The following is a 24,399-nucleotide window of genomic DNA, read 5'->3' on the forward strand; positions in this document are numbered from 1 at the left end:
ACCAAGGTGTCGGCGCAAACAACCATGAGGACCTCTTCGCTGGGCCAGTCTTCAACCTCAACCTCTTTAGTACCTACCTAGGTACTTAGTAGGTACCGAGCTAGTTTTCAACTAAGCCGCCTACAAGAATTTCGGCGCAAGAAAAATCCCCGGCAGAAAAGTTCCAAGACCTCCAGCAGAAAGTGCTCATCCTTAACTTCTACCTAAGTTTTTAAAGAACCCTTATTTCTTCGACAAGAACTCCAAAAACAGGTCGTTTGTGTTTCGGGCATTCAGCACAAGAAGTCTCCCGAGGTCCCCTTCGCTTCCCTCCTAAACAAGCACTCAAGCAGTACCGCAAACGACCACCCACCACTCCTGAGACGGATCAGCTTACTGCTAGCGGAACAGAAACCTCGGCCAAAAGACCATAATTCCAAGTTTCTGCAACCTGGAGCTCAGCAGTTGTAAGCGCCATGCCGTAACAACTCCTTCCACACCTTGACAAGCGCTTCAAGTTAAGGAACAAGTTCAAGTTCTTTAAGTACATCTTCCCCAATGTCTACAGAGGAAAGCAGCACAGTGGTGAGAAAGAACTCTTAGCAAATTAAATTGACCTATTGTATTATTACCACTGTTATCGATATTATACTTTTTACTCTCAACGCTAGGTCTTTGTGTTTACCATTGTGTGAAGTAACCGTAACGTACGCCTTCGGGGTGTAAACCTAGCTACGGGTTCAGAACGAAACCACTCACGTGCAAGGACGTCTTTCTTCATGACTTTGATGAAAAGACTGGAATCCTCTTAAGAAGCTAAAAGAACAAAACACGAAAATGCGGATTTAGTCAAGAGGATTCATTGCTGATTACTCTTTAATATGAACAAAGAAAATGCCATGTCTGTGGTACTAAGGAGGTTTACAATAAAGTGGTAAACTACCAACTACCACAACTTTTCCCAGGCTCTCCTGAAGACATTCATTTCTTGCAAACGCGCCCTGACGTTCTCCTCCACTCCACCGTCTTCCCAGATCCTGCATTCCTCGTCACATTGGTCCTTGCCGCTGAGCAAGTCCGCCTCGGCCGGGGACACAAATCGTGTCCGCTTGACAACTTTCCAGAGCAAAAACATGAAAGGACCAAACGCAACTGCGAAGTAGTCTGTTATGAATGTCTGGTAGTCAAACGGCGCGAATACGTCGTATCCGATGAACAACAGAGTAAAGCACCCCAAGCCGCAGGCGAAATATGCGGCCCCAGGGGTCAGAGGCGCAACGTAGGGTAGTGCCGTCAGGGGCACCGCGTTGGGCTGTGCCATTCTTGCTCTGTACCAGCCGATAAAGGTCCACAGCATACCGGTATATGTCGCAATAAGAGCGGTGGTTGTAAGGTCGACAAACCAATAGAAGACCGTGACAGTCGAGTTCGATGATACCAGAAAAGTGATACATGTGATCAGGGATACAGCCGCGACGCAGTAAATAGGTACTCCAGCCTTCGTGCAGATAAGGAGAAATCTGGGAGCTTGCCCATCTGTGTACAGTCGGTCAGTGAAATCCAGCACAACAAACTCGTGGTAGAGACCACTTAGTAGTTAGTACTAACCTCGTGCGAGACCGTACAGAGTACGCGAGGCGGAATAAAGATAAGCATTTCCACACGATCTGCGCAAGTGATTAGCTAGTCTTCAATGCAGTCCATCACGACAGGCGACTTACAATCCAGAAGTCAGAATCAGAAAGTTAATCAGACTGGGCAACCCAGTAATGCCCAGATTCTGGATCCCAATAACCCATCTTTACAGCATTAGAAGTTAGCCATCAAAGAACTAAGCAAGTAGTCTGATGTGAATGTAGGGAGGAGCAAGCCACAAGGTGATCATAGCCTATCGCAAGATAGCCCGCGAGATCATTATCGCAAAGGCTGGAAATTGGACTTGTTTGTTCATGAAGGGGGAAAGATTGTTTCCAGAAGCTGCTTACGGAGATGCGGCCGCTCCAGACCCGGAACCCTCAATGGCTCCCATAAGGCGCTCGTCCTTGGGGGAACAGATGATGCCCACAGCGAGGACACCAACGACGTAGAATCCGACGAGCCGATAGAAGATGAGCTTTGCGAGACGTGGGATAGTGTGACGTGGGTTTTGGATCTCTCCGGCCGAGATGGCGAGCATATCAGGGCCCGCGATGGTGAATCCGGCGTAGATCACCACGGACCTGAGGAAATTGTGAGCACATGTATACTTCACCTGGAATCCTGAATCGACTTACCACCATCCGAGAAATCTACCAGTGGATCCTTCGGCATAATCTAGAAACTGTTAATAATGTAATGCTAGGATGGGCCCTGAGGTAATGTCTCCAACAACATTTCAGAACGAAGCGGAAAATAGATTTGGGGCTTACATGGGATCATATAGTTTCCATCACCCCAATTCCTGAAGCCGTAGGCATCTTTCTGTGGATTTCCGCCCGACATTGTCACGATTGTGAGTATTACAAGCCCAAAAAGAAGCAGGACTTTGAGTGAGGCCATGACAAATTCGCTTTCGCCATACCACCGGACCCCCACGATGTTTAAGAACACACATATCCCCATTGCGAGAGCAATCCAAGCCGCCGGGTTGATATCGGTGTTCCAGAATTGTATGACCGTGGCCACAGCGCTGTATTCAACACAGACCTAGATGTTCCGGTTAGTGATTTAATGCGGACATGTGATTCAGCCTCAATGCATACCAACATGGTCCCCGCAAAAAAGTATGTCCAACCCATTGCAAAACCAAGGGCCGGATCGACAAACCGAGATGCAAGTTCGAATATCGTTCCTCGGATAGGTAGAAAGGTGCACATCTCGGCCACGCACAGGTAGCACGGCCACACAAACAATATACCCCAGAAGAGGTAACCAAGGACAAGCGACAGTGGACCTGCTTGAGATAGCACGCTGCCAATGCCGACGAAGAGCCCGGTGCCAATCGATCCACCGATGGCCATGAGCTGCACATGTCGAGGTGAGAGGCCTCGTTGCGTTTCGTACTCGGCTCGTCGCTCAAGGCCGCCGCCACCAGTGACCTTCACATCGCCCACGCCAACATGGGTTTCGGATGTTGACTGAGCAGACGAGATGCCCATTGGCTCCTTTTGGTCTTCTGGGACACCCATTGCGTCGTTCGGGAGTTTGAGCGACTCGTAAGAGAGATGGAGGCCAGTATACTGGCAGCCAGGAAAGCGAGGCGGGCTACATGTTCAAACATATATGCATCGCAGACATTCGCCCCCCTCCCCGGACGTCGCGTGGTGTCTGCTAGTCAGCCGTCAGCGTAAGAACCCCCGATAAGCAAGATTTGACCCCAGGAAGGGGGAATAGGACTTGCAAATGGTGCTTGGCGAGACTCCCTTGGTGGAGACCGCCAAGGGCCGGCAGAGAGATAAGGAGATTGCGGAGGCTGTCAGATTACTGCCCAGGAGTCTGGGACCGCATCTTGGCAGCTGCTTGGCCACCCATATACGGCGCTATCGCCCATTCGATTACTCTCCGGATTGTTTAAGCTCAGGATGCCATCGGTGCGGCACGTTGAAAGTCCCGTCTGGGCTAGCCTCTGCCGTGCGAGGATGTCGGCCACAACGCCCAGGCCGCGTCCCTCGCATCTACCTGCCCCAATAGGCATCCATAGGCGAGTGTCCACGCCTGGGTTTACTCAGCGAGAAAAGACCTATCTCGGGCACATGATCATTAGATCGGATATACGTCACGGGAATTTCCAAATTGTTGGTCATGATCCTGTCGAACGTACTGACCTCGGGAACCGAGCCTGCCAGTGCATGCGGAGGTGCAGCCAAGAACATACCTCCCTAGTATAGGCTCTCGAGGTGCTAATAATAAATATCATCTCTTCTTCTATTATAAATACGAGTAGACACGCTCACAAAGATAGCAAGAGACGCAGCATAAATAGGAATTGTGCAAAAAAAAAAAAAAACCAAAAAAAAAAAACCGTGACTTGGCAAACAAGCGAAGCATCATTCTACACACCTTAGCTACCTAGGTACAGACAACACATTTCCAAGTGATACTAAGGCCGAGCAAATGTTGATCCCAATCCCGTAAATGCCCCAGATTTGTATACCCACCCTGGTTGGTGTTATCTATCGAAGGATTCCACTTCACCCTATCAGGTCATCAACGATGAGCTATCGTACCGGTGCTTCACGGCACCCCATAACAGTTACACAGGCACACAATACTCCATAGTTACAATTGTTTCCAAGCTTTAGCTAGTATTTTACACCTACACTTTATATAATACTTATATAAACTTATATATAGAGGTTATATAATAAAAGTTTAATAGGTATAGTAGTATAAGTTAGGAAGAAGCTATTATAATAAAGTAGTTATAAAGAGGTTATCTCTTTTAGGTTAAATAAAGTACTTAAAATTTTAACTTTAAATATAATAACTTTATTAACACTATCTACTTATCTTTAAATACTTTATATACTTAATTTAAAGATATTTTAAAATTAAATTTTATTTAATTAAACTTAAGTTAAAAGTAAGAAGATAGTTTCTTTATATCTTTATATAACTTCTATACTAGAAATAGCCTACCTATTATATAGACTACTAAGTATTATATAGTATGTGTGGGAATAGTAAGCTGCAGTAGATTAGCTACTGTAAGTAAGGAATAGTGGGCCTGTGCCCGCGCATAGATTAGGCTTAGTTAGTAGGTCTGGCTAACCTAACTAGGCGCTTCGCCACCTATAGGTAGACCTTCTAACTATCACTAATTCACTCTACTTCAACCACTTCTTACACATAAGCTAAGCCAACCATCACTGATTAGTCGCCAACCAGCTTTACTAACTAGCTTTTAATAGTAAGGTAAATCGTCTAAGCTACTTAGGCGTTAAGTCCTTTAGAAGGATGAATCGGTAAGGCTATTTTACTATTATAGTTTAAAGAAGATAAATTAGTGATACTATTATTACTATTGTAGCCTCTTTAGAAGGTAAGTTATCTAGGTTACTTAGGTGTAAATTTAACTATTAATTAAGTAGGACCCTTTTATTAGGTAAGTTTTATAAGTAAGTAATTCTCTTATAATAACTCTCTCTTTTATAAATTAATAATTTAAGTTTATTTATTAAATCCTTAAAATAACTACTTATTAATTAACCTATTTACCTACCTATTAATTAATTTATTTACCTACCTACTTATTTTATATTACTTAAGTAATTAATTAAGTAAGTAACTTTTATACTCTTTCTTAACTTCTCTCTCTCTTTCTCTTTTTTAAGTAATTTAAGTAGAATACTTTAACGGTATAGCTATTATAACCCTAAGTTTTACAATAAAGTTATCTATAGCTATTATAAGTATATATTAATAGTATACCTACTTATATTATTAAAAGAAGTTTAAGTTAAAGAATAAAATAAAGAAGTATATTAGTAATATCTATAAGGAGGAATATATAGCTATTAAAGTTAATAATAAAGAAGTTTAATAGTTTCTTAAAGGAAATATAGGCTACTCTAATAAGTACTTCTAGTACTTTTATAAAACTTTTAAAAATTAAATTAAGGAGTGCCTTAAATGAATTAAGCTAGAACTTCTTAAAGACCTTTATAATAACCTTTATTTAAACAATGTTTATATCGATATTAAGCTACTACTTTAAGCCCTACTTAACTTTATTTAAATGCCCTATTTAAATAAAGAGGAGATATTATAGCTACCTATATAACTAATTAAGTAGAAGATAAGATCTTTAATTAAAATAAAACTCTTAACTAAGTATAAGATGAAGGACCGATAAAGTAAACAATAGCCCTTATAGATAAAGTGGTGATATATTTAATAAGGAAGGATTATATTTATTAAGTTAATTAAGTTATAAAAGAAGAAGAAACTATTAAAGGATTAATTAAACTAATTAATAGTTATAAATTAATTAATAATTAGTTATAGTTAGTAAGTAACTAGCGATAGTTCGGTAAGTAATTAATTAATTAGTAATTTAAACTTAATTTTACTTACTAAAGTAATTTAAATTTAAGTGATTTAGGTGATTTGTAAAACGTCGATTTGGAGCGTTTTTTGGGTGCTTAAATCGAGCAAATTGTAATCGCACGTTTGGTGGTAATTCTAAGCAATTGGAGCGATTTGGTCGGAAACCACTTTATCAGCAAATGGAGCTCTCTGATTGGCTGGAAGGAAGGAAGGGACGTTGGACCTCGATTTCAGAAGACTAAAAAGTTGCCAGTGTGGGAATAGTAGGCTGCAGTGGATTAGCCACTGCAAGCAAGGAATAGTGGGCCCGTGCCCGCGCACGGACCAGGCTTAGTCAGTAGGTCTGGCCAACCCAACTGGGCGCTTCGCCGCCCACAGGCAGACCTTCTAACTATCACCAATTCACTCCACTTCAACCACTTCTTACGCGTAAGCTAAGCCAACCGTCAGTATGCAACTGTTGTGCCTGTCTAAGCCTTCTGGGGTGCCTACAGACACAAGGTAGCTCTAGCTAAGCTCCTCTAGGCTCTCGCCCCCCCTTAGGTCTACTCTAGCTCCTCCTGCCCGGGATCTTCTTCCTTGCTGTGATAACCGTGCTCTGTCCTAGGCTCAAACTAAAGACTGGCTCAGTCCACGAGTAGCTAGATGGCTCTAAGGATAAGCTATCTAGGCTCACAATATCACTAAGCTACTGAGGAAAGCAGATACATTCCACACCTCTGCAGCATGATTTTGGCATCGTATAGGCACTGATTTCAACTTAAATCGATGTTAGATGCTGTCCTAGGATAATGTGAGATCTGTTATAGAAATGACAACAATTATGAGAAGAGACATGACATCTTAGGACGAGTCTGATACTGCGTGTTCATGGAGATGACACAAGTGTAAAATAGGTTTAGGCAACCCCACCATGTGTCACAAGTCCAAAGAACCCACTTGCAGGTAAAACACTCAAATTCTCTGGATTCTAAAGCCATACTGTCGGGCGCTTGCAGTCCCAAAAGGTAACCGCAAAATGCAGTCTGCAAAACACAAATCGTAACCATCATCAAGCTATACACAACGCAACTGAACAATGCTACTTTACAAGAAGGAAGTGAACTCGGAAGAAGAGAGGAACCACAGTGTCATCAAATCCTTGTATCCTCCAACAGAAGCTCAGCTGATGTGGTCGACCTCAGTGACGTTGAATTGCATGGACAGGCTGTCGGCTCCCTTGTAAGTGCCCCCCTGGATCCAGTTGAACGTCGAGCCAGCCTTTGTGGTGGCAGTGAAAGTTGCATTAATGTTGACGTCGACCTTGTATTGCATGAAGAACGCATTGGCGGTGCAGAATTTGCCGGCTGGGCAGGCGAGAGCAAACGTCGCGGCACGGGTGGTGGTGGAACCGACCATATCAATATCGCTCTGTGTTGACTTTGTTAGAGACAGACAGTTGCATTTATAGCCCGGAGGCAGTAAAGAAAAGCAAGAAAATAAAACATGAAAAAAAAAAGGAAATTGGAATTTGGAGAGACTCACGGTTGACTTCTCGAGTTGCCAGTTGGCTTCGGTCCTTATTGAGCCTTCACTGACGAATGGGATCCCGACCTTTCCGTCGACCGCGACGCTGCCACCGACCAGAGCTCGGATCTGGGTACCGATAGTCCTGGACTCAGTGACAGCGTCGGTAGTCATAAGGGTAATAGTCTGCGAAACCGAGCTGTTGCGGTTGTCCAGGATCTGCGAGCCGACGGACATCTGAGTCCCACGACCTGCGGGCATGATTGACTTGGCAAAGCCCTCGTAGTCGATGTTTGTGATAGAGATAGACCCAAGATCGTCGAGGAAGTCCACGCCAAAGCTGCCAAAGATCTCCAAAGAGTCGCAGTTGGTGCCACGGAGACGGGCGAGAATCCCCGATCCCGTCGGAATGTCCTGCCACACGGGACCCTTTGAATCGGGTTGCGAGAAAATGCTGCCAAGGATCTCGAATGAGTTACCGGCGTCAGTGTCGAACCTGAGACCGGAAACGAAGATGCTGGCTGCATCAGTACGGGCGATGGAGAACTTGGTAATGCGCTCGTTGTCGGCGAATGTGAACTCAGCATCAGCGAGGGACGCGTTGGAGTGCACCTCTGATGTGTTTCCTGAGTAGCTAGTGGCCTTGATTCCACGCAAGTTGGAAGACCCCATGAAAACGCTGTGTGATGAATATTAGCAAGTCCGTTGATTAAGCTATCTGACCGGCAGGGCTTACTGGATATTTGTAAAAGGGCCGTTCAGAGTGAAGTCTTCACATTTTGGATTGGTCCCAGGCTTGTCTGAACCGTCCAGAAAAGACAAGAAAGGGCCTTCCTTCGATGTACCGCCGCTTTGACGCTTCAGAAGAGAAGTGTCTGGGGACACGACTTGCTCATTCCTGGCAGCGAGCTCATCGACGCTATAGGTCCTGGACTCGAGCTGGACCCCTTCATCATTGTAGAGGTCGATCAGCTCCTGAAGTTCCTCCCAAGTCATTTCCGGGATCTTTGTGATGTCGGGCTTGGGGTCTCTGGGAGGGTCTACGACTGTGGTCTCATTTCGTGGAAAGACACCTGCTGGTGAATTGTCGGCAACGGGGACTGCCAAGGCAGGATGGATCGCGAGCAGTGCGGCTGCAAAGGCAAAAACTTTCTTGGTGCACATCTTGGTAGGGCTGGACAGGTGACTCTGGTGGACGTGACGGAGCGAACGAGCCTGTAAAGAGTGATCAGGCTAGGAATGGAATGGTTCGAACAAGAGAATGACTGAAAGGGAATGAAGGATGCAGATCGTGCTGCTGTGTAGAACGGATGGCTGATCTGTTGATGATTAGATCTAGACGAGAATTGCGCGTCCCGTTCCCTCTTAAATACACACATTGCGAGCCTTCAGTGTGCTCCTCGGCGTGGAAGTATCAATTCATTGTCCGATGGTGATAGATTTCACCAGGGCTGAAGTTGCTAAGAAGGTCTAAATTTGGCATTCGCTTGGGACTGCCAGTGTGTGTCCGCAGGATAAGATCATAAGGTTAAAGATCACCCCTGCCTAGATTCTTCAGCCTCATTGATCTTCCAACATGCTCGATAGCTCCACCCTTGACCAAGATCAGATTGACGATGCAACCCACCATGACAATGCAGCACTTCGGGCTGGCGAACTACCAAGGGTCTACTTCAGGGTTTGGCGGTCACTTGACTCTGTGTCTCGTCAGTAGTGGTTTTGACACCCTGATCCATGTTACAAGGAAAACCAAGTTATAGTAGTTGATATATTAGTCTGCGTTCGGTCGAGAGTTTGCCGAGGCTGTCAGAGGAAACAATGGGGCCATACAGCTTACGTTGTTTGTGGCTAAACCCTGTTTTAGTGTAACGCACGGTGATGGTGTTCTATACTTATCTTGGCATTCATGCTTCGGGCCACCTGGGTAGATGCTGGCGATGGGTGATCATCTGAACATGTTGATGACTCGCCAATGTTATCGTGAATTATGCATTAGCATTGGCACTAGAGTCTAGACAGGCTTTGCAGCTTGGCAACGGGCTAGGGCCGGGCCATCCCACCGCCGCGCGCCTCTTCGCACCATGACATACCAGTCATGTTGTTTCAGAACACGAGATAGTGGCACACCTGCACAGGTGGGCAGGCAAGGGTGATGATGAACTGCACACAAGCCTGTATTACAGTCAATGTTCCTTGGAAAGGGGCACTCAGACAAACTTCTGAGTCTTCATCTCTGTTCACCTGCGCCAATTTTAGCTAACGTATTTGTCACAATGTGGGCGGCTGTATGTGGGGCTACTCTAGAGAACGTCGAATATACGATCACGGGCTGGATTCCCTGTTTCTTTCAAATTGTACAACTACTCATTTTCAAGGCTGGATATATTTCTGCGAAGCCACATGTGCAGCATCCTAAAAATACCTACTACCAAACTCGGAACCTGCCAGTTGTCGGCCTCTTGAATATCACCGTCCCCTTGCAGGACATCATCCTCTTGGATGCCCTCGCTACGTCTTCCAGGCGTGTATCCTGTGGTCTCGTGTGTCCTCAAAGCCCACCAGGATGCCCTCCCGAATGACATCTGCAACTGGTGCCGTTGGGAGGCGTGGCTGTGGATCTGACCCCAGCAGACAATATTGAAGCGACAGTTGAAATACCAGCCGGGTCGTCATCACTGGTGGCCTCGTCGTACCCTGCATTCAGAATGTTGGCGCTACCCACTCCAATGGATATCATACCTTGCAACCAAGTCTCGAGTTGTCCCTTGTCTCCCTCTCTCTCAAAGTTGTACACTAAGATGGATGATTTACTCGCCTTCCCAGATGGAATATGACTTGAAAGGACCGCTTCTTTGTACGAGGAAGCCTCTGACTCAAAAACGACTATGTAGTCCGCCAAATCATATAGCTCGGTGTGTTGTGGGATTGTGCCGGGGTTGAATATGCTCTTGAAAGGGTGGACACCGAAGGTGGACCTTGCAGCCTTGACCAGCGATGCTAAAAATGTAACGCTCTCGCTGTCGCCCTGGTCTTCTTCGTTGGGTATTTCGTCGAAGAAGATGCCGTTGACTCGGATTGTGGTCTCCGGGTTGACATTCCAAGCATTCCACTGCGTAACGTTGCGGTTGATCTCGTCGCCGAGATTGGTATCGTAATTGCAGTGAACGTAGCCGAAGAGCTCGACGTTTCTATAGGAATTCAATTTGGTGATACCGGCCATGTACTCTTCGCTGTCGCCAGGTGCCCCACCTCCGGGGCCGGAGTTAGGATTGATGATGATTTGAAAAGTGAGCTGGCTATTCATCTCGATAGCCTCGTATACGTTGTTCCAAGCTCCACTTGCCGGCCAGACGTACTAGAGCAAAAGTAAGTTAGTAAAACACGGTGGATACTGGGTAGAATGAAGGATGAGCCTGCTTGAAATGACAAGAAAGACAGACTGTGGATGGAGAAAGAGAAAGAAAACATGACTTACGAGTGGTAGAAGTATGTTGGTTGCTAAGACATTTGCCACGAGGGCAATCATCAGAACTAGGCGCATTTTGATGTGGGTTTGTGTGTCTTGGCTGGTTGTTGACAGAACTTTTAAGTGAGGGCGATATTCGATGCAGTGGCTGAACGATTAATATATAATGCCTGAGGCTGGCCTCCAAAATGAAGAATCAGGCTTAGTATATGTCCATAACCATAAAGAAACCATGCAGTGACCGAACAATATGCTGTGCTGCCTTTTCACCTCGATGTTGTCAAATTCTATACAAATGTTCCCGAGTCCCATTGTCTTTGTAGATGGTCTTTGTCCTTCATTACTTTTCAGTCAATTCAGTATGGCCGGCCGCGAATCCACTTTCAAAGCAAAAGTCTTCTCGGTTTCCTGTGTGTCATTGTTAAAAAACTAAGATTTCTGGTAATATTTGGAAGCCCATCGACTGAGGAAAAGTCTTCTACAACTCAAACCACTGTAATTGGACAATATCTCGGATCCATATGAGAACTTGTGAACACAGTAAGGATTAAGAAACAGGAAACACGGAAATATGATGTTGATAAGAAACGACCAACATAGTGTAATTGACCATCCAGCGTTCCATGATGGACGGTCTCCCTGAACTGGGACACAGAACGTATTGCTGTACCATGGATGACTATAGATATTGTGACAGGTATCTGCGACACCTTGTGTTGACAGTCCTCCAGTATTTCAACTTGAACCATGAGTCTTCGCATCCTCTGCCATTGCCATTCACACAGTCTTATTGTTCCCTGTCATGGCCAGTTCTAGATTCGCCACCGAATCCTGCACCTCCTGCTCTGTGGGCAAATTCACAATCAACAGATACAGCACATCCTGCTGGAGAATCCTCTTGATTATTCCGCCCTTCTTACGCTGACCCTTGGGCCTTCTTGCCTGTCTGGGACCCCTAGGTGCTCTCCCACGAGCCATCCGGCTATGGTCTCTGTACTCCCGCCTCGCCTCTCTACGACCTTGTCTGGCCTCCCGGCGCTCCTGGCGTCTGGCAGCAGGGTTGACACTTCCACCTGTGAGCAAGGAGATTAGAGAACCGCTGTTCGCGGGATGGTTTGGGTCACTGAAGCGTGATGAGAAGGCCGGTCGGGCATTCGTTGGGACGGCCAGAGATGAGCCTTGGTGTTCTCTTTCCTAAGACACCCGTTGACTATTAGCAACACATTTGCATTTGTGTCACAACCGTGACCTAACCAGGCTGACTCACGTATGTTGCCTGAGCTCTTCTGTCCAGGTAGTCTTGGACCCACTTTCCAGCGTTCTTCCACTTCTCTTTTGTAGTCTCGTTCACTACCTCTTTGCCGTTGCTTTGCTGTTGCAGGTCCAAATCTGCTGCTCGGTCCAGTCCTGGAAAGACCAGGGGGGCTGACTCAGGCAACTCAATCTCACCATGGGTCTTACCACTGACAAGTCTCAAGTTCTGCAAACCTTTCTTCATCTTCGACATCTCGGCTTCGGGTTTGCTGTACTTGGCAACGGTTTGGTTGATGTCCAACCGCTCTGCCGAGAATAGTGCCTTGCCTGTTGCGTTGGCGAGCTTGCTCAACGGCCCGCGGGGCTGCTGTCCCGACACCTCGTCTTTGAAAGCCATGACCATTGCATACAGCCCACGAGGCATGAACAGCTCTTGGTTCACACGATCAAGGAAGGTGTTCCGCCTGGAGCGTGACTGCAGCTCTTTTGCTGTCCCGGCAACCACCTGAGCGACCGTGCTAACAATCTGGGTGGCCATTTCAGGGACAAATCCAACGATACCAGCTGCGATGAATATTATATCGATCCAAGGGTCGGACTAAATTTTGGATTAGCACATGGCCCGTAATGCTTCGTTATTGATATATCGGTGTCTTTGAGTTGGGGGAATACTTACCTGACTGGCCGCAAGCCAATCCTTCAGGAATTTGATGAATACGTCTTGGCTGATACCACAGTCGTCCAACACAGGAGAATATGCCCTGACGAAGCCTCTGTCTTTGTTTCGGGGCCGCCTCTGAGGGATGATGACTGGGCATGGAATACGCTGTGCTGGCTGTGGCGGTGGCCCAGCCAAGCGGAGCAAGTCACTAATCATTTGCACCTCTTTCCTGACTTTGGTCTCCTCGGACTCATTTTCTGCAGTCATTTGCGTGGGCGAGCCTGCCTCGGACTCGGCATACGAAGGGGGCGCAAGCCTCTCGGCCATGTCGTCTAGCTCCCAAGCAGCTTCATCGTCCACCTCGCTGGTGTCTGACTCATCGTCACTCGTCGAGTGCCCATCATCGTCCGGATAGCCGGCCTCAGAAGCCTTCGATTGGCGCAGCTTCTCGTTTCCGTAGTCGGAGATACGTTCAGCTTTGCCGCTGCGCACGAGTTGATCGGCTGTTGCTTCGTCGGCAACCTCGACATACTCAGGAGGGGAGTCTGCCGGAATCGGTGCTGCAGAGGTTGATGACGAAGCAATCACAGGCTCTGTGGACGGGTTCTGTGCAGACCTTGAACGAGAGCGGGCGCGGTAGTCGCTGTTTCCCGCTGGGATTAGCGACTGCAAACATTACGTGTGAGATGTGTCGGGATGATAGTAGTAGGTGTTTGCTAATTGATAGAACCATGAACCAAAGATCTCTGCGGTACCACATACTGTATTGCTTCGCTTGCGATGCCCAGGCCCGAGCCGAGCAGTCTTACAATGATGCCCATTTCGGAATAATTGGTCGTGTTGGTTTGTTGCAGCTTGGCGAATGCGAGGAGGTCGATGCCCAGGGGCCAAGACTCGGGCTCCAAGGGGAAATGGACAATGCCAACCTTTATTCCGGCCGTCGGGCTGCCACCTGGGCATTCAAGATCAGCCGCCGTTCGGAAGCGCCAGTGGGCTTTCGTTTGGCCTCTAGAATTATAGTGCTTACTCCTGCACGGTACCAAATTTGCGCTGCGCTGAGACTTTTTACTTGGTCAGAGGGGAAAAGTAGCGTTTCACAAAGCAGTTGGCTCGATCCTTAGCACGATTCCACCCCGGGCCTTCTCCGAATGTGGTTAAAAGCATCAACAAGCTTCGTTGGGGATGTGGCAACGACCAAATACTGCCATGTGCAATATACATGCCGGTGCTGGTCGAGTGGGACTGGTACGCAATGGAATACAGAGCAACTCTGCGTTGATGCATTGACCGCGCCGCTCATATCGTCGAAAAGCGATATTGATGCTCAGGTGCTAGGTTTGTGTGCATTACGACCAGGCCATAAACCACTAGGGACAATAGCCGCGCTCAGCACTAGCATGCGGCCCTGGACAAGTGCGTTCAAAGACTATCACTAGGCAGTACCATGTAGATCATTTAACCTGGTTGGATGGAGTAGTTCCACTAAATTTAACTTATTATAGCTAACTTATATAGAGTAATACCCTTATTTATATAATAAGATTAAAGTAACTACGTTAATAATATATTATAAATACTTTATAAATAAAATCTTTATAGAATTAAAAATAAATAAAATAATAATTTTTTTAAAAAAATAAATTTAAAATAAATTTAAAATAAATTTAAAATAAATTTAAAATAAATTTAAAATAAATTTAAAATAAATTTAAAATAAAAAAATAAAATAAAAAAAAAATAAAAAAAAAATAAAAAAATAAAAAAATAAAATAAAATTTTAATATTTTATAACTTTAAATAAAATAATTATATTTAAATTACTATTTTTAAAAATTTAAATTAATTATATAGTTTTACTTTTATTTCATATATATTTAAAGATATATATAACGTTTTTATATAAAAGTAAATACTTTAAATTAATTATATAAAGTTATTTTAAAAGGTTTATTAATAAATAAAAGTATTTTACTTATTTTTAATAATAATAAAATATTTTTATTTTATTATATTATATTATTAACTTTAATTTATTATAATATTTCTATATTACTAATATAGTTTTAATATTATAGAATATACTTAAGTGTATATTTATACTATAGTAGAATTTTATACTTAAATCTCGAATTATAATATATAATACTAAGGATAATTTATATATAAAGCTTTTATTTTACCCGGAAGGACTTAATAAATTAGGATGCAATAAGAAAGGTTCTTAGGCAGAGTATTCTAAGATTTAAGAGTGGCTTTGGACGTGTAGAGAAAAAAGGGCTGGCGCTTGTAATTAAAATCGCAAATGCTATCTAACAATATCTACATGAGTCGCCTAGGACTTCTGCCCGTCCCGGTATGACAAGCTGTGGTGAATGGACTCTCCCTGGCGACTCACCGGAGTCTCAGTCTCAACACCAACCCAGGTATTTACCATTATACCACCATTATTAATAATCCTATCCGTCGACTCCTCGTCGCTATCCCTACCCTGTGTGGAAAAGATATTCACACTATTTCCCTTCTTGCTCCTCGACCCATTAATTGTACCTTTCCGGGCGGCGCTCATTTCGAATGCGTCGTTGCTCTGGATCGGGATCGTTGACTTGTTCTTCGAATTGTGAGACATTTCTCCTGTCCAGAAACGCTTGGTGAGGAGAGGCCGCACTAGGAAGTAGTTTGCCCATGGTCAGTAAAATCACCATTAAGCATTGCGTGAAAGGAATCCAAAGAGGACTCACGAATTGGAGCCTGCCCGACACAGATCGCAACAAAATCCTCCCGGCACGACCAGATGGCCGCCGTTCCGCCGTCTCCCCCGACCAAAACCATCGATACTCGGAGAATAGCAGCAATCATCACAAAGATTCCGGCTGAGAAGATGATGATAAGGCTTATCTTGCGCTGGATGGTTGTTCTCACAGTCAAAATAGCTGGAGCTGGAATAGCCATAATGCATAGATCAGTCTACCAGCAACGTTAGCTCTGCTCAGATTCTAAAGTATTGAAGTAAAGAATATCTCAAAACAAAACATGAACAGCTTACAAATATATTCATGATCAATGCAGGCAACATGTAAATCTCGGCCTGCGGCTCGCAGTTCGCTCCTTGGTCTGGGTACATCATCCACATCCTATGGTAAGGTCGACAAGATGCGAACAAGATGCAGATGATGGAGATGAAGGTGCAACCAACGAAGACAAAGCCGGGCTTGATGAACTTGTCGACGGCAAGTCCGTCCACGACTCGCTGATAGAAGAAGAGCATGTTGAACTTGAGAGACCAAATAAAGACGATGTATGTCGCGACGCCAGCACAGAACCATTGAGTAACCCAGATATAGGGTGCAGCCTCCTCTTCGGTCATGACCCTGCGTTGTTCTAGGGACAGTGTGTGGAGGTCTGCGTGTACACCGCAAATATGCGCAGCAATGCTCATCACGGTATACACAATCTTTGACACAAGGCCGAGTCAGTAAAGAGGTACTTGAGAGCGTGAATAGGATAACAAACCCATGAGAACCAGACCAGATAGTCATCCGGCTTGAATCCTTGAAGACCAACCATTCGCCACCTGGTTGCTACCCTTATAAATATCAACATGGACCCCACGACATAGAGCGTCCACACTGCGGTATTTGGGGTCAGCTGTCAGAGTATCGAGGAAGTAGTCCCATGTAGATGTGAGTGGGGTGCGCCACCACGTGGCCACCGTCTAGCCAAGAGGTTTTAGCCTCGAGGCAGAGGGGCCTTTTTCAGATGGTGGAGATCGTATTTCGAAGCTGCTTACTCTCGACCAGCGGGTTGTATGTGAACGCCATCTTGATTATCGTGTAGTACGACTAACTCAGTCGTTGCCGTGTGATAGATCCGCGAAGTCTGCAAGTGCATAGGGCCACGTGGGAATGCCGAACCGAGAAGGGGATTTCTTGTGAGAGGATGCAGCGGTGCGGAACGCCAGAGTTTTGTAGACTGCGCTTGTGCAAGTGGATTTAATGATCAATCGCTTCCGAAACTTGGAACAGACCTCACAGTCTAACTCCTATTCGGATTCACTGTGGTAATCGCCCCAGACAGCCAAAAGCGTCCAGGCACGGTGGGTAGGTACTCGGCCACAAAAGAAAATGCCGCCTGCACAAAAATTATGCCCACACTCACTTACAACGATTGGTAAACCTTGAATCAGGGCTCAATCATCATATGCCTAATACGGGAGAGACCTCAGTTTTCGGTTCGGCCTTCTTGGCGAAGCTGGCTTTGCCTCCATTTGTGGATCGCTGATGCGAAGGCAAGGGTGCTCGAAGGGGAGTAAAGGAGGTCTCTTTAGGGAGAAATGGCGCTCATAATATCTGGCTGAACATTCCCTGTCTCGGTTCCAGACGGAGAAGAGGACTTGTCTCTTGGAAGGAGATAATATCTCACTCGTATCCTATCAATAAATGGCTGTTTGTAAGCGTATCTTTTCTTCCGAGATGCAAGTGCCATCATCGACATCAGTCGCACGGCCATGGTAATTGATTGCACATCAAGCGAGTGACCCGCCTTCCCAATTCGTGCAGATACTGCTGCCAAGACTGGTTGTGTCGTTCTTTGATCACGGAATTCTGTTTCAGGCTGGAAGAGTAAACAGCCGGGATTAAGCAACCAACCACGGGACTGGTGCTCAAAAGCGAAGCCCAATCTTATATGAGGCGATTGACCTTCCAACGGTCAACTCAAGGATCGCCTGGTCGCAGCAGGGGCGGGGCGACCCAAATACCAAGACCCCAGGGCCCACTCGGCAACCAATGAGATGCCGGGGAGCCAAGACAACTTCTCCCGGCCCGGGCATTGTCACGAGAAGCGACAGCTTCGTGTGGATCGTGAGCGGAGGAGGGGCCGCTTTGATGGGAGAGCGACCATATTGCAGTTAGCTCATGCGTAAGCGAGGGGTTGTTGGGTACGTGCATACCGTCTTGTCCCCACTGCCCCTGGATTTGTACGGATCTTGACTGCATGCTCGTGAGTTTACATAAGTGAACAGATTTCCGCCCTGAAAAGGCATCACGAGCGGTCTTCGAAACGAGCAACCTCTCTCTTTGTAGCCCTCATCCTCATTTCTGCAGAACCTCGTGACGCCTAGTGATTCTCGCCCCTAATCGTCATCATGGCCGACTACAAAATCCAGTTCACGGTGAGTACCATGGTTTGCAGGAGATGAGCACCCGAAGCTGCCCTTATCCCGTTTGATCAAGCTCATATGTATCGGTGGACTAATGAAGTTGTGCAGACTTTCCAAAATGTCATAAACAACGAGCTCAAGTCGACCTCGGAGGTCAGACATGGCGTGGACCCCAGCACGGAAGAGAACCTCCCTGACCTGCCTGTCTCCGGCCAGGAGGAGGTCGACCAGGCTGTGTCATTCGCCAGAGAGGCCTTCCCGGCGTGGCGTTCCAAGTCATGGGATGAGCGTGGCGCGTGCGTCCAGAAGCTGGCAGACGCGATTGAGGCCAACCATGATGAGATCCGTGACCTCCTGGTGAACGAGTCCGGCAAAGCCTTCAACACGGCTAACATGGAGATGCAATTCGCCATCGGGCACCTCCGCGTGACGGCTGGGCTCCGGATACCTGACGAGACCGTTGAGGACACGGCTGAGCGCACTGCAATCGTTCGGTATCGCCCTCTCGGTGTTGGCTGCGCCATTGTCCCCTGGAATTGGCCGCTGCTGCTCGGTGTGGGCAAGATCGGTCCTGGTGTTATGGCTGGAAACACCGTCATTGTAAAGCCCTCGCCTTACGCCCCGTACACTCTGATCAAGGTCTGCGAGCTCGCCTCAAAGATCTTCCCTCCTGGTGTCATCCAGGTCCTTAGTGGTGATGAGAGCCTGGGCCCTCTTCTGACTCTGCACCCGTAAGTCCGGGTCTTTTCCTGGCATGATTCGCCATCTTCCGTCGTAGTTGCTAACACATCACAGTGGGATCAACAAGGTTAGCTTCACTGGAAGCACTGCCACTGGCAAAAAGGTTGCGGAAGCCTGCGCCAAGACTGTGAAGAGGCTCACACTGGAGCTGGGTGGGAATGACGCTGCTATCGTGTGCGACGACGCCGACCTCGCCAAAGTTGTGCCAAAGGTGTGTCTAGCTGATTACGGTTTCCGTGAGGAATCTATGTACTGACTCAATCACTAGGTCAGCACACTCGCTCTCATCAGCTCCGGGCAGATCTGCATGAACGTGAAGCGAATCTACGTCCACGAGAAGATATATGACGACTTCTTGAAGGCCATGGTTGACTTCGTCCGCAACAACATGAAGCCCGGTCCGGCAGCAGACCCCAACACTGGTGTCGGCCCAGTGCAAAATAGCATGCAATATGCCAAGGTCTTGAACCTGTTTGAGGCAGCCGAGAAGGAAGGATGGAAGATTGCGACGGGCGGTCTCAAGGAGAAGAAGGAGGGCAAGGGCTTCATTCTCCCCCCAACCATCATAGATGACCCGGCCGAGGGCTCCCGCATCGAGGCCGAGGAGCCCTTCGGACCCATCCTGCCCGTCATGAGGTGGTCTGATGAAGCCGAGCTAATCCGCCGCGCCAACGGCTTCGACTCGGGGCTCGGTGCGTCCGTGTGGAGCAGCGATATCACCAAGGCAACAAAGATCGCGGACCAATTGGAGGCTGGTAGCGTTTGGATAAATACCCACTTTGAGGTTGGCCCACACATGCCTTTTGGTGGGCACAAGCAGGCCGGTCTGGGAATGGAGTGGGGTGTTGTTGGCCTCAAGGGATGGTGCAACCCTCAGGCGTTCTGGACGAGGAAGGACTAAATTATGAGGAGTGGACGGCATGGCATGTGCTACAAGTACAGGTTAACAAGAAATAACAATACCTTTGAGCCAAGACATAGTACCTAGGTATCTGGTTTGTCGACCTATCTTCACCCCTGGCACTGTTATGAAGTCAAGAGGAAAATGGATGCATTCACAACCTCTGGCTGTGGGTTCAACATTATTGCTGCCCAGGTGGACTAGGTATGGTTTCTAACCTTGGTACCCAGACTGCATAGATAGCAGCAGCCTTTGGCATCTGTGCTACAGGCCCTAAACTTGAAGGTCGCCTTGCTTAAGGGTTCTCGAATCGAGAGGCGAGGTCTGATTGCTTAGTGACGATGTGTATTCTGCAATGTTGAGTGGCGATGCTTTGGAAGAGGGCCCTGGTGGTGCTGGCGACTCGTCGGCTGTGGTCTGCGACCCACTGTTCGAATTTGAGAATTCCTCCAGGTCGCGTCGGCAGCGCACATCTGTATTACTCTCTTCATGTATTGAGGTTATACGTGCTGGAGGAGTCAATGATTGCCCAGTGTGCGGCGCTAATCAGGGAACCCAAGTTCAGACCCTTGCTCGCCCGGCGGCGCTACCATGACCATTGATGACCTTCTAAACCACATGTGCAAGTCTACCCTAGGCTACCGACTTCAGTACCTAGGTACCTGGGTACTTAGGTAGCAAAGCTTTCACACCACTATTGATTCGTTCCGACAGCGAATTTTTTTCAAGGGCCGCATTTCAGCTTCAGCAACACCCTTCTCGCCACCAACACTAGAGGTCAGAAGCAGAGGCATCAAAGGCTAGGCCGACGCTTTGATCGGCCAAGTCACGTGTGGGGTCAGATGACCGCGTGGCGACCGTCGAAAATTTGCACGCGTCGAACTCACGCCATATCAGTGCATGGTCGTCGACGCGCTTGCTCAAGCTCTTAGCTTAACCAGATCCACCGGCCTGCGCCCAATCCAACACAGCGTCAGCCAGGCAGTACCTAGGTATGCACATAGTGGGCATCGGATCCCACATGTGCGCTGTTTTCTTAACGGCGCAATGGCGGTTGTAATGCGAGGATGGTCCAAGACCGCATCAACAGCACTCAAGTTGGCAACAGCCGAGAAAATACTCGGTTATCAATTCAAGGATGTCGACAAATTATACGAAGCTCTGGACCAAGAGAAACGGGACATACTTCTGCCAAGTGGAAAAGCGCGCGGGAGACCAAGGAACTCTCGCCTTGCCTTGGTAGGAGATGCTCTGGGCACACTCCATGTAAGTAGCCTGCAGGCAACACCTTAATGCCTTTAGCATAGTCTGGTCGACCCCCACCCCCCCTTCCGGGTATTTGTATGAAAGCTACCTACCTAGGTACTTAAGTACCCCGTTGGTGCCTTAGTTGGAAGCTAATCCTCAACGTTGCAGCTGGCTCGCAATTGGTACGACAAGGCCAATTTGGGCGGCGTCGAGTGGTCGGAAATTCAACTTCAGACTCTTTCAAACGAACGCCTTGCTGAAATCGGTTTCAAATTGGGTCTCGACGAGTGTGCAAGTAAGTAATCTCGCAGTAATCAAGTTCCAGTCGAGGGGCGTTCTCTGTCGTTCTGTTTTCATCAACAAGGGGTGGCCCTTACATATGTACTGATGGATCTAAAGTCTCGAAGGATATCGTGAAGTCATACGATATGGCTACCACACTTGAAGCTCTCATCGCTGCCGTGGACGTGGACGGCGCCAGTGAAGCGCAGGTCCAAAGGATCTACACTCGGTTTGGAATCAAGCACCGGCTCCTCGAGCCTGCGGAACGGTCGTGGATCTGGAGAATCGTCAAGTCCCAGATGATCCTCCCAGACAAATTTTTTATTGGTCATCACTTCGAACTCCTGGAGGGTATTCTTGAAACCCAATTGAAGCACTCCCATTCGAAGCGCTCCCATTCGAAGCGCTTACCTGCCCGGAAGAAGCAGGATACCTGGCTTTGGGGTCATGCTAAACGGCTGTGGACACGTACGAAACGGCTGTGGCAACCTAGCAAGGCGGCGCAAACGGAGCGTACACATTTGAAGAAAAAGCTCAAGCGGGTTGCATCTCGATCAGCTCTGCAGCCATCAGGGATGGCGGCTGCTCGCGCTTTGGCTAAGAGATCGCAGATCGCGGCGAGAACAACCAACCCACCTGAAGAAGAATTTACAAATAAGACAGAGCTTGTATTTGATGATTCTATCAGTCACCACGAAATCACCGCGAAAGCTGCGGCAACCGAAAAAACGACCGACACGGAGAAGTCGGTAGAGAGACACGAAGTAGCAGAATCATCAACTGCGAAAGCATCCACGCTGTCGAAACCCACCAAAAGACAACCACAGACAGTTCTTGCAGACGGCACCTCAGTATGTAATACTGATCAAGCTGAAACCGGATCACAGGCCCCCGATACCGCTTCCAGCGACAGAGGAGCACCCACTCCATCCAGCGTTGCTACGAATGGCACTGAAAATAACGCCGACCGTCAGACCCACGACTCCGAAGTTTCTGTTACTGGTTCCGCTAAGGGAACAATAAGCGACGAGGAAATAGCACGGCTAGATGTACAGGCAAAGGAAATGTTGCAAATGACCAAGATGCTGCATTCAGCAGCACTCAAGATTGAAGAAGCAGGGGCCGAGATGACAGAACAAGACAAGAGTGAGATTAGTGCTCTAAGAACACTACGCGTTCGGATTTTAGACAGGCGCTCACTTATCCTCCGAGACGTTCGTCGATCACAGAGAGCGTCAGATATCGAACGCTCATAATGCATTCAGTACCTTTCCTCGTAGTCTTGAGCGTTTACCACTATGTGAAGGCGCCACATCCGTTTTATATGTATAGAGATTAGAAACTAAGCATCTACCCTTGCTCGTTTCGCTGCAAGAGGTCGGCGATTTTGGGCCCTGTCGAGAGAAAAAGTGTTGAGAACATGGCACGATACAAAATCGGCAGAATTTGAGGACCGTATCAGTAATCCGGTTTTTTTTGGTGCTGCTGTTGACGGCGTTACAAGTCGCTCTCCGGGTCTGCTGGAATTACTGGACGCATCATCATCGGCAATGGCGACGTGTTGGCGATCTCCTGGCCACGTCCATTTCCCCTGGAGGGCTGTGGTACGTCAACAGTGGCGTACCGCAGGAGAAGGGGATAATGGTCCGCGTTCGTTGCTTGGCTTGCTAGGAGGATCCCGAGGTCGCGGCCACATATTGCCAAATGCTACTAGCACCTCCGAAACCTTTAGACGGCTCATTGAGAAATCCTATGGATCTTCAGAAACTCGTTCCAATCCCGTCTGTGGCAGGCAACCTTGTTCCCAAGACCTCTTCCGTCTATCGGACATAAGCCCGGGCGTCGACAGATCCCAAAGTCCTCAACATTTGTGCACTTTCTGGTCGACCAACTCAAGGGCTTTACTCTAAGCCACCTGGATGAAACTCCAATGCAGCAATTTCAATGAGTGGGGGGTCACATGTAGGGGCAATAAAATATGCCAAAGGCGAAAGAAGCGCTTCCACAGAGAGTTATAATAGGATATACCAAGACCAAATCAGAAAACGTACATCGATGCTGTGCAGATGAAAAGAATGCGGTGTAAGTTTGTCCCACACACGCGGCATTTGCTGTTTACAAACATACACTGTTTAAGGAGCTTTTTCTCAAAATAAATGACGATCCAGGCGCAATTTATGACCAAAAAAACATAATTGAATTCAGACCATGCATACCTAGGTACGGAAATGCCGGCACATTGACTACGTAGAAACATATACTGTCTGAGGCTTGCCTCTATGCTGGAAAGTTAGACTTAGTAGATGGATATAAATAAAGAAGTTTCAGTCCGTATGGGAAAGGCCGAGCGTTTATACAACGAAATCTATTTGTTGATCAATTAATCAAGGCAGTAGTCAAAGAGGGGAAACACGTTCCAGCTTGGGACCAGCACGAAACGGCTCTCTACCTGTTTTAGCTTAGGTATATACCTACCCTAGGGACAACTTTAGGCAAACACGGAATGATAACGGAACAAGTTAGCATATACAGAGGTAATTTCGAAGGGACTTAAATGGGTGAATGGTTGGGAGTGTGGAGATTAAAAATGTTGCCAAGATAAGTCTTGCAAGATTCCACAAGACAGGGTCCCCAGGCAAGATCTGGGAGCTCGAGGGAGATCTCCAAGATCTCATTGGAGAGACCACGGCGGGGATCACATCGCCGCAGAAGCCGACAAAGCATAACAGTGGCGTTCATGATCTGCAAAGTCGATGCTTGACGTGGCATGATCGGCCCGGGGTCCTAGTGTGCCATTTGTGCATACTATGCGGGCGCAGTACCAGAGAGCGACAGCGCAGTACAAAATGACTGATAATAAGCCGAAGCAGAAACCGTAGCTTTAAGCCCTAGTCAAGTGCCTAGGTAGTAAAGCAAATAATACCCAGTTACTCAACCAAAATATCGATATGTTTATGGTCGGCGCCTTCGACATCATCTCACATGAGATAGTCGCCAGAATGTGTGACTTTCTTGGCCGACTCCAGAAGTTGAACTTTTTATCCGGCGGAAGATCAAAAGCATCTGCGCGGGGTGGGGATGTTCTTGTCAGGCGAAGTCTATTCATTCACCGAGAGTTCTGGACCGACCATCGAGGTTTAGCAAGGAATGATGCTTCCAGCCACCGGCCACCAGTT

At 47.3% G+C, this 24,399-nt stretch overlaps 6 protein-coding genes across 6 annotated transcripts; 2 read left to right on the forward strand and 4 right to left on the reverse strand.

The window, feature by feature from the left end:
- Window positions 1–925: 925 nt before the first annotated feature.
- On the reverse strand, window positions 926–3,399 carry KVR01_006660 (uncharacterized protein; the record flags this gene model as incomplete). The annotated part of the gene is made up of 7 exons (XM_044785053.1): window positions 2,721–3,399; window positions 2,388–2,664; window positions 2,253–2,292; window positions 1,965–2,198; window positions 1,701–1,778; window positions 1,588–1,646; window positions 926–1,515 (listed from the first exon to the last, which is right to left on the reverse strand). Exons 1-7 carry the CDS (start codon window positions 3,144–3,146, stop codon window positions 926–928), a joined length of 1,704 nt encoding a protein of 567 aa, XP_044644091.1. The 5' UTR covers window positions 3,147–3,399.
- Window positions 3,400–7,167: 3,768 nt separating this feature from the next.
- On the reverse strand, window positions 7,168–8,676 carry KVR01_006508 (uncharacterized protein; the record flags this gene model as incomplete). The annotated part of the gene is made up of 3 exons (XM_044793892.1): window positions 7,168–7,416; window positions 7,531–8,191; window positions 8,249–8,676. The coding sequence occupies 3 exons, from the start codon at window positions 8,674–8,676 to the stop codon at window positions 7,168–7,170; spliced, it is 1,338 nt and encodes a 445-aa protein (XP_044643939.1).
- Window positions 8,677–10,060: 1,384 nt separating this feature from the next.
- KVR01_007094 (uncharacterized protein) lies at window positions 10,061–11,053 on the reverse strand (the record flags this gene model as incomplete). The annotated part of the gene is made up of 3 exons (XM_044792461.1): window positions 10,061–10,581; window positions 10,762–10,867; window positions 10,988–11,053. The coding sequence occupies 3 exons, from the start codon at window positions 11,051–11,053 to the stop codon at window positions 10,061–10,063; spliced, it is 693 nt and encodes a 230-aa protein (XP_044644525.1).
- A 4,172-nt stretch (window positions 11,054–15,225) lies between these two features.
- On the reverse strand, window positions 15,226–16,711 carry KVR01_006869 (uncharacterized protein; the record flags this gene model as incomplete). The annotated part of the gene is made up of 5 exons (XM_044793872.1): window positions 15,226–15,557; window positions 15,632–15,857; window positions 15,937–16,344; window positions 16,404–16,519; window positions 16,681–16,711. The coding sequence occupies 5 exons, from the start codon at window positions 16,709–16,711 to the stop codon at window positions 15,226–15,228; spliced, it is 1,113 nt and encodes a 370-aa protein (XP_044644300.1).
- Window positions 16,712–18,036: 1,325 nt separating this feature from the next.
- On the forward strand, window positions 18,037–19,693 carry KVR01_006971 (uncharacterized protein; the record flags this gene model as incomplete). The annotated part of the gene is made up of 4 exons (XM_044785760.1): window positions 18,037–18,063; window positions 18,160–18,782; window positions 18,847–19,003; window positions 19,061–19,693. 4 exons carry the CDS (start codon window positions 18,037–18,039, stop codon window positions 19,691–19,693), a joined length of 1,440 nt encoding a protein of 479 aa, XP_044644402.1.
- A 747-nt stretch (window positions 19,694–20,440) lies between these two features.
- Window positions 20,441–22,500, forward strand: KVR01_006924 (uncharacterized protein). The gene is made up of 3 exons (XM_044782737.1): window positions 20,441–20,959; window positions 21,110–21,236; window positions 21,341–22,500. Exons 1-3 carry the CDS (start codon window positions 20,594–20,596, stop codon window positions 22,477–22,479), a joined length of 1,632 nt encoding a protein of 543 aa, XP_044644355.1. The 5' UTR covers window positions 20,441–20,593; the 3' UTR covers window positions 22,480–22,500.
- The last annotated feature ends 1,899 nt before the right edge of the window (window positions 22,501–24,399 follow it).

The sequence above is a fragment of the Diaporthe batatas genome, assembly GCF_019321695.1.
Source record: "Diaporthe batatas strain CRI 302-4 chromosome Unknown Contig00007, whole genome shotgun sequence".
NCBI lineage: Eukaryota > Fungi > Ascomycota > Sordariomycetes > Diaporthales > Diaporthaceae > Diaporthe > Diaporthe batatas.

Coding starts and splice junctions, on each gene's coding strand:
- KVR01_006924 (XM_044782737.1), top strand. CDS start 20,594: ATGGTCGTCGACGCGCTTGCTCAAGCTCTTAGCTTAACCAGATCCACC. Junction 20,960..21,109: donor ATGCTCTGGGCACACTCCAT/GTAAGTAGCCTG, acceptor TCAACGTTGCAG/CTGGCTCGCAATTGGTACGA. Junction 21,237..21,340: donor GGGTCTCGACGAGTGTGCAA/GTAAGTAATCTC, acceptor ATGGATCTAAAG/TCTCGAAGGATATCGTGAAG.